The sequence below is a fragment of the Neopelma chrysocephalum genome, unplaced genomic scaffold (assembly GCF_003984885.1).
Source record: "Neopelma chrysocephalum unplaced genomic scaffold, ASM398488v2 Primary Assembly neopelma1_76, whole genome shotgun sequence".
Lineage (NCBI taxonomy): Eukaryota > Metazoa > Chordata > Aves > Passeriformes > Pipridae > Neopelma > Neopelma chrysocephalum.
In genome coordinates this window covers 13,128,099-13,143,705 of record NW_020897737.1, presented here as the reverse complement: position 1 = coordinate 13,143,705, position 15,607 = coordinate 13,128,099, and the positions used below count along the sequence as shown (strand labels likewise).

General features: G+C 44.0%; 1 protein-coding gene across 1 annotated transcript in view; it reads left to right on the top strand.

Annotated features, from left to right (window-relative positions):
- Nucleotides 1–15,286: 15,286 nt before the first annotated feature.
- TRAPPC10 (trafficking protein particle complex 10) overlaps nucleotides 15,287–15,607 on the top strand; it is a 42,110-nt gene continuing 41,789 nt past the window's right edge. The window contains exon 1 of the mRNA XM_027688936.1: nucleotides 15,287–15,595. Within this exon, the coding sequence (XP_027544737.1) occupies nucleotides 15,517–15,595 (79 nt within the window). The 5' untranslated portion in view covers nucleotides 15,287–15,516. The remainder of the gene's footprint in view (nucleotides 15,596–15,607) is intronic.

Sequence of the window (15,607 nt, the reverse complement as noted above, 5' to 3'; positions counted from 1 at the left end):
TACTATAGCCCTGGCCTGGCTCTGTACCTCTTTGGTCCCCTGGGCCATCAGCTCTTCTTTAGCCTATGTAAACCTGTAACAAAAAAAAAAAACAAAAAACCCCAAACCAAACAAAACAAAAAACCCCAAACAAACAAAAAGGCATGTGATAATATCATGTTCCTGAGTCACCTTTTTGTACACTGAGCTCAATTTCTCCTGTTGATTTTCCCTTCCCTGATCCCTTCTCCTTTGAATAGTCTAGGCTGGGCTGAGCTGCCTTAAAATGACAGATCAGTTGCATCAAGTGTCACTGTGCGAGGAGACTTTTTTTTGTGGAGAGGCTGGGCTTCAATTCTAAAAGTATGCAAGCAGAAACTTTTTTTCTATTACTTTTCAGCTTGCACAAATGCAGCTTTTCTTACCTCTGTGCCTCCGTTGGATCTCCTTGGATTCATAATTCATTTTTGAAGGATGATGATTTTGATCTGGAACCAGCCAGTGTCAGACACCACAACTGCCTGTACTGAGGCTGCAGAAGCAGCCAGCAGTGGGGTGTATGGGCAGGGGTAGGTCAATGGGGCAGTGTGTTACTGCAGTGCTTGACAGCCACCACTGTGTAAGGGAGATGTGGAAATGGAAGAACAGGTTTGCTCCCTGGATGAAGGCACAGGGAATGTTGTTAGGTGGTTTGTTTCTGTACTAAGAAGTCCACACCACAGTAACCTTTAAACTATGGGAGCTTCTTACACACCCTCTCCTTAAATTGCAAATGCAGTAGGAAGCTGACTGAGGCTGGTGGCTGCAGTTCTGTGTGTCACGTTTCTAGAATCTCACTAATTCCACTCTTTTTCTTCCCCTACTACATTGATATATTTGAGAAAACAGTCTGAAATTCCATAAAAGTAATGCTGTGTTCTCAACACCAGATACAATCAGCTGCTGCACTGGGAATGAGTTCATGGTTCAGATGTGCCACCCTCCTGACTGCTGCTGTGTTGGGCAGAGGGCTTTTAGCGGGAGGAACAGGCTAATGTACTTTCTACATGCTTCTAAAACTGGAATCTGTTCCTGAGAGGCTTGACAGAGTGCCTCTATGAGAGAAAAGTTTATGTAAGTACAACAGAATTTTGTAGGTAGGTAAAAGGTTAATAGCTGTGGTATGGGTTAAGGAAATATTCTCCTGGATTTCATCACATCTGTGAACCTGTAATGCTGTAGGTCAGAGTCCAGTACTCTGACCAGGTTCTTTCAGAAGGTGTAATGTTTAATTCCCCCCTGCTAGTTTAACTCAGGGAGATATTTAAACCCATAGTTGATCCACTCAGCTGTTGATCTAAACCAAAGGCCCCCCTCCAGTCCCTGCTGTGTTGAGCTGAAGTCATCTTGCTCTGCCACAGCTCTGGTCAGTCACATCCTGCATCAAGGGACCTTGAAAGGCTGGAGAGTTGGGCTGATGCAAAGCTCTTGGAGTTCAATAGAGCGAAGTACAAGGTTCTGCACGTGGGTTGCAGCAATCCCAAACACACCTGGGTGGGGAAGGGATTGAGAGCAGCCCTGCAGAGAAGGACTTGGGGGTAGTGATTCACAAAAAACTCACCATGTCTCAGCAGTGTGCACTTGCAGCCCAGAGAGCCAAACGTGTCCTGGGCTGCATCAAAAGGAGCGTGGCCAGCAGGTTGAAGGAGGGGATTTTCCCCCTCTACTGTACTGTGTCCAGATGTGGGGTCCCCACCATAAGAAGGACATGGAACTGTTGGAGCAAGTCCAGAGGAGGCCACAAGGTTGTTAAGAGGACTGGAGCACCTCAGGCTGAGAAAGTTTGGGCTGTTCAGCCTGGATAAGGTTGTGTGGAGACCTCAGGGCACCTTCCAGTATCTGAAAGGGCCTGCAAGGAAGCCAGAGAGGGGCTGTTCATGAGGAACTGTAGTGATAGGACAAGGGGGAATGGGTACAGATGGAAAGAGGGGACATTTAGGTTAGATGTTAGGAAGAAATTTTTTACTGTGAGGGTTGTGAGACACTGGAACAGGTTGCTCAGAGAGGTTGTGGATGCCCCAACCCTGGCAGTGTTCAAAGCCAGCTTGGATAAGGCCTTGGGCAACCTGGTCTAATGGGAGGTGCCCCTGACCATGGGTGTGTGGGGGGGTGGGACTAGATGATCTTTAAGGTCCATTCTTCTCCCTTAATATTCTTATGATTCATTCCATGAACTTCACAGGCACATCACCCTCACCCTTCTCCACTGAGCCTTCTTCCCTTCTAGGGGGTTATTGGCCACCCACAAAAATAACATATATGAGACCAGTATATCATATGATATATGGTATGATATCAATCAACACATTATATGGTATATATATATATATACACATAAATAAGTCTCCTGTACTGCCAACATCATTATGTTCTGCTGTGATCAAGGTTTGTGCTGATGGGGCAGGACTGCAGTGGGCTCTATGATGAGCCTGCTGAGGTTGGGGCTGGAGCTTTGCCACCAGAGGTGGTGTGGCTGGAGCAGGCGTTCCTGCTCCCCGCTGGAAAGGGCAAAGCACGTTGTTTCCCAAGGCATTTGCTAGAAAGCAGAGTGCCAAAAGCAGGTGACGCCGTACCATCTGTGGTAAATGCCTCTGCACAGACTCTGCACGTGACTGGCGGGATATGGAGAGCAGGATTCCAGGGGATGGATTGCGAGGAACGCTGTGCAGAGCTCCGTTGACTCTGATGACAGGTTGTTTTACTTTGCTGTGACTTGTGATGTGAACTGCCTTTGTTTTTAGTTTTGCTGACGCAGGGCAGCATTTGCAAAAGCCAAATTCAGCCGTGGCCTAGTTATCTTGTGACATTTCTGTTTTTTCACTTCTCTGATGAAGTAACAAGTGGCTCTGGTCTAGTGATTGCTCCATTTATGAGGAAAATCAGTAGAAGAATGAAACCAGGCAGGGTTTAGGAACACGTATAAATCTCCTCCCGCCTTGGCTGCAATGAAGTACAAATTCTACAAGTATTTTCAGGAAAATGCTATTTCTTGTATGCTTCCTATCAGCTCAAAGCTCCTCATCAAAGGTAGGAGAGCGCTACACTCACCTTTTTTCCCATCTTTTATTCAGCTGTAGCAAAGTGATCTAGTCAAGATTAGGGCTGGAAGCTGCATATTTTAATTGTAGATCTCCACCAGGCAGATACACTTCAGGATGCTGTTACAGTCTGCTGCTTCCAGCCTGTGGAGGGAAGGCTCTCCCCTGGCATTTGTGTTTCCCCCATCACGCCAGGGAAGGGTGACCCTTTTCATGATGGTTTCCAGAAAGGAAGGCCATGCTGTGCCTTTTTCCATGTGGGACAAAGCTCTCCACTCTATAACATGGCCATGCAGGTCTCGTTCAGCAGAACGTGGGTCCTGGCAGTTTGTTTGCCCACCAAGCATTTCCATTTACGAGGTGACATTTAAGATGAAGAGTTCGTTTGAGCCAAATCCTGTCCAGCCCAGTGTGGTGACTGGGGTGTGTATAGTTGTCTCCTTAGGGATCAGCAGCCAGAAAACAGCCCCATACATTTGGTACAGTTACTCTTAGCAGGCAAGAGAGGACAGTAGATGGAGGACTGTAGGCCGATGGCCACCGACTGCTGCCCTTTGCCTCTGTGCAGCAAAGCTGCTTTGTAGGTAAATTAAGTGGGGTGCCCTGTGCCACAGAGCTGAACCGATGCCCTGAGGCTTCCTGGGGGAAAATCCTTCCCATTGTGGATACTCCTTTCTTCAAAAAAACGTGGCAAGTGCCAACTTTGAGCGAACAAGGCTGACTTGTTTCATGCACAAGTGGGCTTTCTCCCAGCTGTGAGCCCTTACTTTAAGCAATTGCACAAAAATGAGGTATAAGGAAAATGCAATCACTGCTGAAAGCTCTTTCCTGTTCTGCTTCTTCCCATGGCCCACCCAGCACATAATCATGTAATTCCCATCTTTATTCCAAAATTCAGACTTTCTTTAACTTTTTTTTTTCCTGTTATTTAAGAAGTTGAAGGTTTTCAGCACAGAGGATTTATTGGGGTTATAATGGCATAATCTACCAGGATGGAGAAGCATTGCTTCCTCTCCCTGCCAGCAGGTAGGTTCAGAGCAAGACTCACTAACTGAACACAATAAAAGTTTACCTGGCAAATCCCATAATTATTTTCTGATTAATTTAATGCTAATGGCTCACTTAAGGATGGAGAAGACTTTCTCAAACTGCTAAGCAGTGCTTCCATGAAAGGGCTTTTGAATATTCTGCAGCTGTGAGGTGGGGACAAGACACAACCATGTGCTGCAAAGTGGAACCCTGTATTTTTGGGGAGGGAAACTTGCTCACACCGGGGTTAGTTCCCTGTCAGATGGGAACAAACCAACACCATCCCCCCAGCACCCCTGTAAGATTAGTAAGGCAGGCGAGGGAAACCTGCAAACTTGTTATTTCCTGAGACTGTGCACTCTTTTTGCTGGCAGCCAGACAAGAAGGCAGCTGGCCTGTCTAAATTAAGTACCACACATAATGGAACATAAATTATTGCTGTTGACTCCAGCACGATAACGTGGTTAGGGAGAAAAAATTGCACGGAAGCAATATGGGTTTGTTGTTTTTTTTTTTTTCTTATTCTCAAAGGGATCTCTCAGTGGAACAACCTCTGGAGCTAATATTAAGTCTGGGAATTTTACAGGCACTAATAGGCTCAGGCACATGACTTCCTTTTCAGTCTGATGGGAGTCAAGTGTTTAATTCCCTTGGGCTTCTCAGAGGTCTCAGCACAGATTCAGAAGCATCACCCAAAGCATCAGTACACCCAGACTTTCCTCTCTGGCTGCCCCTAGGCAGGGAGAGATTCATTATTCCACCCACCAGAAGGGTAAGTGGCCCTGCCCTTGCTGTGCAACCTGTGGTGAAACAGTTCTTTCCCCCACTCAAGATACAAAACAAAACATCATAACCATATAGTACCTTGACAAAAATGAGGTAACAGAATTGTGCCATTCTGTTGCCATTCCACTTCGAAGAGGAAACCTGTTCTCATTTATCAACAACTTGTGGAGGGTTCAAGATTACTTTTACTCCGCTTCAGTTTGGTGCTTAGGGCAAGGCTCACGGTGCCCTTCTGTCTTCAGACACAGCTGGAAAAAAAATAACAGAGTGTTAAGAGTAGTGGAGGTTTGTTTGCAGGGCTGCTACAGGACAGTGCATCTAAGCAGCATCATCTGTTAGAAATATTTAGTACTGTATTATTTGGGGGGCAGTGGTGGTCAGAGCAAGAATTGATGAGAGATTTCATTGTCATTTTTGTCCTGTCAATAATATGTTTTATTTTACAGCTGTCTCAGTAGCTTTATTACTAAGAGCACCGAGGTCTAATAGGATCAAACCCTGAAATAGAAACCTGTGGTGGAAAAAGCCTGTGTGTCCTGGATGTCTTTGTGATCTCAAAAGTTACAGTACTGTTGTGTCTCTGGCTGGTCAGTCCTCCTTCTCCATGAAATCACGTTACCCTGCCAGTTTAACCCTCTGTGAGGGGTTCTGCTGTCATGGCATTTTGGGTATCAAGCCTTTTCTTCAAAAATGAAGGCTAGAGCTCATTTACGATTTGATGGTGGTGTAAGAAAAAGGTGTCCTAATGGGACTGACTCCTGGAAACACTTCAGATGCCAAAACCCACACTCCATTGCTGCTCCTGCACATGGAAACATCTGGTGTCTCTGTAACTCCAGTTCATGCATAAAAGCTGTCCTCTCTTCCTACAAATTCGAGATGCTGAGTTTGGTTATACCTGTCATGCCACTGCAGAACAGAGTTCTACTGAGCCAGAGCAGGAAAAAAAATAAGAACTCTGAAGTGGAGGATTCTCATCGAAATATTTACTGCTAGGTAAATTGTGATGGCTTTCTGGGTCTCTTCCTCAGACTTCATTATTCTTGTAGTACTTCAGTTTTGCCACCCAGGGAGGACCTGCCTAAGGTAAGCTTGCAAGGGAATCTAATTTCTAATTAATAATGCATTTTAATTTAACAACTAATAACTTTTTACATGTTAATTTGGAAATGAGCTTTCCCTTGATGAATACAGAGAAGAGTATTTAAATAATGGTGTAACTCACTATATAAAGATTCCTTTCTTCCTTCTTCCCACCAATTTTATGTGTCCCACTTGGACACGTGAGCTCTTCCCTAGGCTGCTGTGATAGACAAACAGAAATCACAGAATCATCCTTAGATGATCCTTAGAATCCCTAGAATAGATCCTCATTGCCTAGAAAATCGAATTAGAAATTTTATGGCCTAGTTCTTACCAACTTCAGTGCTCTTCAGAAGCTAGTCTTAAGCAGGAAGATAAATGAAGTAACAACCCAGAACTACTACTACAATATGTTTGTGCAAAAACATAATTAGTTGGTAAAGATTTATTTAATTACTGTTTCCTGTAATGTGTTTTGTTTAAAGTGACTTCCAGAAATGACCACACATCTATGTTTCTAATAGTGTACTAAGTGAAAATGAATAGAGTGATGAATATGAGCTGGAGGAAACAGTTTTCTGATCTGTAGAGTCCCCAGATGAGGGTGTACAGATGCAGACTGCACTGTACAGCTGATAAAACAACAGTGATTTACCTTGTGAGCTGTGAACAGGGAGCTCTCTGGCTGTGCACAGATTAAATACATCACGCTTGTAGCAGGCCATGACAGGTTTCCTGTATCTGGCAACACAGTCACCTTGCTGGTGGTGGTACCAGAGCCCCTGCACTTGAGTGGTGCATGGAAACATCCCGTGGTGGTGTCTGACCTCCCCCTTTTCCAAAATACAGCCGTTGTTCAAATTTGTATCTTTCTGTGCTTCTGACCCCTCTCAGGATACTGTAACTTTCCAGGCAAACAAGAAATAAGCCCTAGGGTCTCCGGTCTCAAGAGGAAGTTGAAAACTACCCTGGGGTGTGAGTACCTTGGGACTCTTCCTTGGACCCTCTGCCACTCAGAGTCTTGGTATAAATGAGAACAAAACTCCTCACACAAATCTTCTCTTTTGAGTGAGGAGAATTGCTTTTGATTTTCATGCATTAAGAGCTGCTGATACTGTGACAGCTACTATGGCTGTGGGCTCAGCAGGACTGGATAGTAGGAAAAAGGGAGCTGCTCAGGGAGCAGGTTCAGAGCCCAGTGATTCAGAGAAGTAACATCCATGAAAAGCTGGGGAGACTGCTGGATGCTGTGGATTCGGATCTTGATGTTCCAGACCATCTAATTAGCCCTCCCTGCTGGCAGCTGAAGTGTTTCTGTTTTGCAGCTCGGGTCCATTCTGAAAATAGTCCAGAGCTGCAGGAACTCCTGGGGTTTGAGAGCCTGCTGGCACCTGACCTTGTTTCTGCCAGTGCTGATGGAAAAGTTGTTTGGATTTCAGCAGAGCTGTGAAAGGCTCCAAGGTCGCTGCACTACTGCTAAGTTGGTTTCTAAATGAGTTTGAGTGACTTGGGAAACAGATATAAATGACCTGCTAGGGGAGAAGAAAAGGAGACAACTCAGCTGCAGACATCACCAGGTTGAATTCCTCTGGTGTTTGAAATTAGCTTGGAATAAGAGCTGTCACATCTGGTTTTTCCTCTTTTTTCTTTTATGCTGTTCATGTGGGATAGAGGGAGAAAGCCCATTTGCTGGCACTGTTAGACACCTAACATAAACATACTGATAATGTTTATACTCTCACACTCAAAATTTCATGCTTTAAACTTTTTCTTCTTTACTGAGGTGGATCAGTGCACTTGTAACACACTCAGCAGTTGTCCTGTGAGCCCAAATGCCTTTCTCCTCGTGTCTGCAAGGTGAAGCTGCCTCTGATAACTCGAACACGCTGCCTTTTTGTAGCCTCTTCGCTGGATGAGCAGGATTTTTGAAAACTATTCAAATTATTTCTATGGTTTCTTGTTTTTCTCTCCACTTCTTCAGGCTGTTAGCTTTTCCTCACCCTTTCGAAGGTCTTTGATCCCACATTTCAACTTTGTCCCCTCTGCTTTGTCTTGGTGGTCATTTAGGGGTTTCAGAACAAGGACACACGCAGCTCTTCCACAAGGTTCAAATCACTTCCTCTGCATTCCTGTATTTTCCTAGCTCTGGTGATGGGGGGCAGTTCACACAACACAGCATTTTCTGCTGCAGAGACACAGACAGAAATCTATGGATGAAGTGAAAATACTCTAGAATAGAGCTGCTATAGAAATAGATTCCCCATGCTGATTTTGTTGCTATTAAATACACTTCAGTTGATGATTTTTTTCCCAATGATATGAAATAAAAAGCCAGAATTCTGATTATTATGTACCATGAATGATTGGTGGCTGACATACTCATTTAAAAAGATAAGGTAGCTTTTAAAGGGTTCATTTTGAAAAAATAATTCACTTTACAATGTTATAAAATGATTTTCCCAAATGTAAAATCTTGACTATTTTTTCTATGTTTCTGCAGGTGGCTGTGAATTCATTAGATAAGTTAATTAAAAGCAGAATTTCCTATGAAAAATTCATTCAGTTAAAAATAACCAACTGACTGCATGCAGAAGTGTTCTATTCATTATGAACCAGAGATGACAAAAAGTTAAGCGAGCATTAATTTTTACTTCCTTTCCTACACCAATTAATTAATTGTAGAGCAAAACCAGCACATATTTTCTTTGTACAATAAGGTGAAATGCCATTTCTAAGCTGACATCAAAAGCATAAATCATAACTTCTGGTTTCAATGTTCACCTTAAAATCTCAAAGTCTAGGAAAAGAAATGAAAGTAAAGTGCAAAGGAATTCCTTCAGTTAACTATTTAATGGGGTAAACAGATTGTGTCTCATTTTCACAGGAGTTTGATTATCAGGAACTATCTGAACTATACATTTGCTTCTATCCTGATTCCTTGAATAATTCTTTCTTTGGGATAAGGTTTCCTTAAGTACATCTGTAAAACTTAGTTACAGTTTGGGTTTTTTAATCCCAAACACCATATAGAGTGAAGGCCATCTCAGTGGAAGCCCATGGACTTCACTATCCATTTCTCCCCTAAATATGAATTACCAAAAGTATCAAGGAAAAGGTGAGAAATCCCTACAAGCAAGGATTTATCTTTTAACCTCATTGGAAAAATTCCTTTGAACTTTCCTTATGGGTGGAAGTTGATGCTCAGTCAGGAGGCTTTCTATACAAATTCCTTTAAAGTCTTTCATTCCAAACCTTGCTGCTGTCCAGATAAAGTTGAACATTCAGATATTCATTTTCCCATGCAGTTTCTCTTTGGTATTAATTTTCAGATCAGACAGGATTTGAACTTTTGGCATAAAATCAGATATATAAGCTCTCTCCTACCATTTCACCCAGAATTGTCTATCTGCCTATAGGCTCTGCCTACAGGCTCTGTTTTAAGTAACTGTGATAAGATGTCAAAGTTGGAATATTATGTCATTAATATCTCTCGCATAATCCTACACCAAGTCATCTCAGGGAAGCCAAGCCAATCTGTTAAATGAGATTTCTGTAAAAACAAGCAGAGTTGGGCACAGTGTAACTGGTACTCATTTTTGTGCCTATGTTGAAAGCCTTGAGAAAATCTCTTCAAGACCCTCTAAGCAACTGAAAGTTGGCATTATGATGATCTAAATTGTTTAGACATTGCACTGGGTCTGGCTGGGATTGAGTTAATAGTGGCTCATACCACACTGTGGTGTGAATTTGGGGCAAAAGTGGTGTTGACAATAAACTAAAGTTTTGGCTGTTGCTCAACAGAGCCTGCACAGCATCAACGCTTTCTCTTTTTCCCACTCCTCCAGGAAGTAGGTTAGGGTAGGCAAGACACTGTGAGGGGACATAGCTGGGACAGCTGATCCCAGTTGGCCAAAGGGCTTTTCCATACCATACAATACCATAAGGTCATGGTCATCAGTGAAAAATAAGGTAGAGGAAGGGAGATTTTTGGCTCCCAAGGTGGCTTCTGTTTGGGTATTGGTCTGCGTGTGGGAGGTGGTGACTGATTTCCTTTGCTTCATTTTTGTCTTTTCTTCACCCGTTAAACTGTTTTTATCTCAACCCATGTGCATTCTAACCTTTAAGTTTCCTCTTCTCTCCCCCTGTCCCGCTGGGGATGGGGGAGCAAGGGTTGTGTGGCTGCTGGCCAGGATCAACCCCCCACATGAAACAGAAATGTTACAGTGTGGTCAGATACAGAGACTATACAGACAAAATTTTTCATGGAAGATCTTTATTTGGATTTTATGTGAATTAAAGGATACAAGACATTTTACATTCATGACTGTTATTGCTAGCAAATCCTGGGATCCCAGGATCTCCCACGATACCCCTGGGCCCCCATTATCTTACAGGCCATCAGACAGTCACACAGCACTGGAGAGGGGGAATCAAATTGCACTGTGAACACTACTGCTGGTTTTGTCTTCATCCTGGCCAAAACCTGGCATAGGAGTTTTATTTTCCTCCTATCACACCCTTGCCTGCTGGTGATTATTTCCTTTCATCAACACCATTCTTTCTGTTTATATTCCTTTCTCTCTCTGCCTCCCCCAGACAGGACGGTTGATACAATTTTCAAGCTCAGCAGGAACATTTTCAAACGTGGAGTTCCCCCTGTAATGGACATTCCATCAAAACATAAGGCAATTAAGGATACACTTTAACTGCTTTCCTTCGTCCTGCTGCTTAAATATTTGAAAGAATTTCAATAAGGGTTGTCCCAGTAGGGACCCAAAGACTGACATCATGTTTTAGGATTTAATAACAACGAGCCAGGGTTTAATTAACCTTCTCACTCCTTGAGAGACCTGAGACACAGGATCCAATTCCTCACAAATCAACTGCTGCTTCTCTTGCAGTTACTGAGCTCATTAATCTCTGTGATACTGTATTTAGGGGTACAGCTATATTTTATTTTGGTCAAGTTGAAGTGCTAAGTATTTTACAGAGACAATGAAATTCCTTGTCCTGCCTTGCAGAGAACATCATTTAAACAAACCAGTAACAGAAGAAGAGCAAGGGGGAAAAGAAGGAAATGGAAATTCAGGAGCAGAAAAAGGTGTGGGATATCTTGATTTCCCTTGTTTCCTTGACACCTGTGCCATGTGGGTTTGTGCTTCAAAACATGTGAAATATGATAGAAAGGGACAATGAGAAATTTAACCCTTTTTTTATATTAATCACGGTACAATACACACAAACAGCACACTTGAAACCAGCTTCTTTCCCTGAAACAACCCCCACCTTTCAAGTCAAACTTCATTCCTCCTCTGGGAGAGAGAGTTCCCAAAAGCCACAGAAACTGCCCATGAAAGTAGCCTGACCCAAAATGAACCACACAATACTGATGGGAGTGCCTGCTGGCAGTGACCATCAGGTGTTTAAATCTCCTAACTCATCATTAAGAAGAAACATTACAGAAGAACAACTGCAACCATGCAAAATTTTGATGGAGAAAATCTTAAATTCTCTACGGTATCTTATAAATCCTATTGCAGAGAGAAGCTGTGAAATGAGGGGGGAGTGACGTGGCTGCATGATCAGAGTACACATACAAAGCTGGGAGAGTAAACACCACCCACTGCTGTTGAGGCAGTTAATGAAGTGCAGTTCAACAAAGTTAGTGTGATGTGCAGAGTCTGCATTTTCAAATGCAAGGAGTGAGTTTGTGTGCCTTGGTTTAGGAGAGAGAGTCTGGTTTTTTCTGGAGTTGCTTTTCCTGCTGGTGTGCTGCCATCCACCCAGAATCCTGTTCCTGTAAATACCCACCTAAGAGAGTCAATGGTGTGTGCTACACCTCTGTCCAGCCAGCACACCTCTGATGGCTTTGCACAGAAGCCAGGCTGTGGAGTAGGGGTGAGAAGAAACTCCTGGTGTGCACTTCTGTCCTAACCAACCTGAAATCCAGAGGAAGACAAGATGCACAGGCTTGGAAACCAGGAGACTCTTCCAGTAACATATATGCAGTCTTCTCATGCAGTCATACAGATGCCTCCTAGATTAACCTACTCCTTTATACTGTGCCTCAAAGTCAAAATCCATCCCAGCTGTGACCTACTTGGGCACTAAGCCTATGGCTGGAATAGAAATGATAATGCTGATACGTAGGAGAAGCACTTGTACAGGCTCTGTCTGGCCATAAACTACCTCAAGTTGAGCTCCTCCTCCCTTACTGACTCCTCATTCAAAGTGCAGCTATAATTCTGCTCTGCTAATGTGGCTACAAAAAAAGTTTCAGGCACCTGATACCCAACAATCTGAAATGGTGAAGAGAATTCACCAATTGCTTGGCTAAAGAGACTGATTTGTAGGCAAGTATGAAATTGTATCTTGCCAAGCATGTCAGGTTGAAAAACTGGAGAGAACTGTAGCACCATGATGGCTTGGTGTCTATAATATCTTTGTGCATAAAAAATGAGTGTTCACTTAAGCCATGTATGATTTCTAGTAGAGACAGAGAGTATTTTAGACATTGTTGGTTTAAAGGCAAGAGGAAAAGGAAAATTCTAATTGCCATTCGAGTGGTCCCTTTTTCCCTTTGCCACATTTTCCCCCAAAGAAAAATTTCACCCATTCATTTCAAAATGCAAGGTAAAAGCACAAAATTGTCCAAGTTCCAATTTCCAAATGCTTCGTTTTTCTTTCCTCTGTCTAGTTTGTTATAAAAGATCTACTTTTTCCATCAGAGACCACTCAATTTCACTTCCCTGTCAAACTGACTTTCAAGTATTTTTGGCAATTAAACACCTGAGAACACAGTGAAAAATTGTTTTCCTTAGTCTTTTAGATCTCCTTGCCTATATTAATGTGTTTGTCTCCTTTTCTTGGTGGAGGGGTGTCAGGGGAGAAGATGAACTAGAGAGGAAATTGAATATATATCAAATTCTGTGGTGATTAAAACGTTAATCCCAATGAACTATGGACCTTAGCTCTAATCTCTGAGAAAAGGAGATAAGCACATTTGACTTGGGTTTGCCTATTCCCCTACCTGTGATTTTTAGGACTGCGCAGGACCATTTGACAGATGCATAAAATGAGTTACTCTGGAGTTACTGTGAGGAATTTATAATTTTTTGCATGTGCATATAACAGTGTTTTTCTTTTCTGTTTTAGTAAATCATGTATTTGCCACATATTTATTACCTCTACTGTAAAATTATGTATGTGCTGACGTTTTTAAAACAAATTTGCGTCATGATTATGTCTTGACTCTCACAGCACTAAAAAAAAGGTTAGTGTCCAGCTGCTCACCTAAACCTGAAAATCAGATATAACATTTTATTGTTCTATATAAGATTCTTAAAGTTTTGGCCTTGTAAGGAATATTGTATTTAACTGCGCCAAGGAAACAAGTCTTGTTACAACCAAGGTGAAAGAGAAGTTCTGTGCAAAAGTTAGTGAAAATACTCAAAGAATTAGAAACAACCAATAATCACCAAAGTAAAACAGCAGAGACAAAACTGGGAATATTCAGCAGCAGTATGGGATGAAACATGTTACAAGGGTGCTGTAATTATACTTGAAACAACACTGTAAGCCCAGAAAACATGGTTAACGTTTTGCTGAAAGAAAATGCTAAACAAATTGACTTCTGTAAGTACTTGAACACCCAAACCACCTGTGCACAATTTCACTGTGCAATAAAGAGTTATGATTAATACACAGACTATTTATAGTCCCACCTTAGATTTCATTTGGTTTTACACATGTATGCAGTGGTTTTTGTGTTTTTACCCCCTCTGGTAGACTACTTTCAATATGCACTTCTATATGTTATTTATCCCTATTTAAGATAGTAAGTGTAAATTGGGATTCTTGATTCTGAAGAAACTGCAGATGACCAAGGCAAACCGCAGATTTATTTAAAACAAAGGAGTAGCATCTCAGTCTACAGTAAAACAAGGGTGAATTTTATGAGTACCAGAGTCAAATACTACTAATTAGAGCCAACAGAAATGTAACAGGGTATTAGTTCTATGCATTAAAAACCCCAGCATTAAGAACCCTTTAACTTCAAGGGCCATATTCACTTATACATTTTAACTGCTATGCCTTGCTCTGGAAAGTAAATATACTTATGATTGTGCCTCCTTTGAAGGAGCCAGTTTTGCACTTGCATCTCATTCACCTCCACTTACTCACCTGCCCATGCTGTGTGCTCTTTCCTCTTCCCTGTGATCCTCCCTCTGCGCTCACACTCCATACACACAACTCCTGACCCTTTCTTCTTCATAGTTTCCATGCTCCGAGAATCTGACTAGTGAATTACATTAGTGAATTACAGGGCCTGATTTACTATGGTCTCTAAAGCACATCTTCAAGGTGGCCTGCAACAAGTGTGCCTGAAGTATTTGAGGTCAGTGGAAAACATAATCCCTAATGCACTTCCATTGAACTACCATGGGAATGTCACAGGCTCCAAAGGACGAAATACGTGCTGCAGAGTTCTGTGAGGATGTTCCTTTTCCATACCCGGGCAGAAAAGAAGAAACAGTAACTCCACATTGCCACAGGGGAATTATTCAAAGGCGGTGAGCAGAGGTTTAAATCCACTTGTGGAAATTGGCGATGCACTTGTCGCAGACACCCCTCCCTGCCCTGGGGCACAGGAGCAGCCCAGACCTGGGGCTCTGCCCCTTTACCAGCACCAGGTCACTGCCCGCAAAGTCCACCAGAGCCTCAACAGAAGCCCTGCAACGAATTTAAATAAAGATTCGTCTTTATTAAAGAGCATCTCTCGTACGAGGAGAGATTGTGGGAGCTGGGCCTGTTTAGTCTGGAGAAGAGAAGGCTGAGCGGGGATCTCACCCACACACATAAATTTCTCCAAGGCGGGTGTCAGAGGACGGTGCCGCGCTCTTTTCGGTGGTGCCAAGCGACGGGACGAGGAGAAACGGCCATAAATTAAAACATAAGAAGCTTCACCTCAACAAGAGGAAGGACTTTACGCCGAGGGCGGCAGAGCGCTGGAACGGGGGGGGCGTGGAGTCTCCCCCTCTGGAGACATCCCAAACCCACCTGGGCGCGTTCCTGTGTCACCTGCTCCAGGTCACCCTGCCTCGGCACAGGGGGGCCGGACTGGGTGATCTCCAGAGGTCCTTCCAGCCCTAAGAATCCTGTGGTTCACCTGGTTCGTGCCGGCGGACCGAGGGGCTCTGCCCCTCAGCTGCCTGGGCGCACCCGGCAGTGTCAGGGCTCCCTCCCTCCGCCCCTGCGCTGCATTCCCCCCTTTTCCGGGTTCTCCCGGCGGCGGCGCTCCCCGGAAGCGGTAATGCCTGCCCGGTGATCCAGGAAGCGGATGAGCCTCTCCCGCCCGCCTTCCCCTCCGGAGCGGCGCTGCGGGGACGCGGGGAAGGGGGTGGGGGGAGGCGGGAGGGGGGGCGGCGGCAGCGGCGCCACCGTCATCATCATCATCCCCATCATCCCCGTCCCGTCCCGTCCTGTCCCGTCCCAGCCCCCCGGCGTTGTTTCCATGGCGCCGGGCGGGCGGGGGAGCCGGGGCTGACGACCCCGCCCGCTCATGGACCCCGCCGAGGAGGAGGAGGGCAGGGAGAAGCCCCCGGTGATCTACACCATGGAGAACAAGCCCATCGTGACCTGTGAGTGCTCAG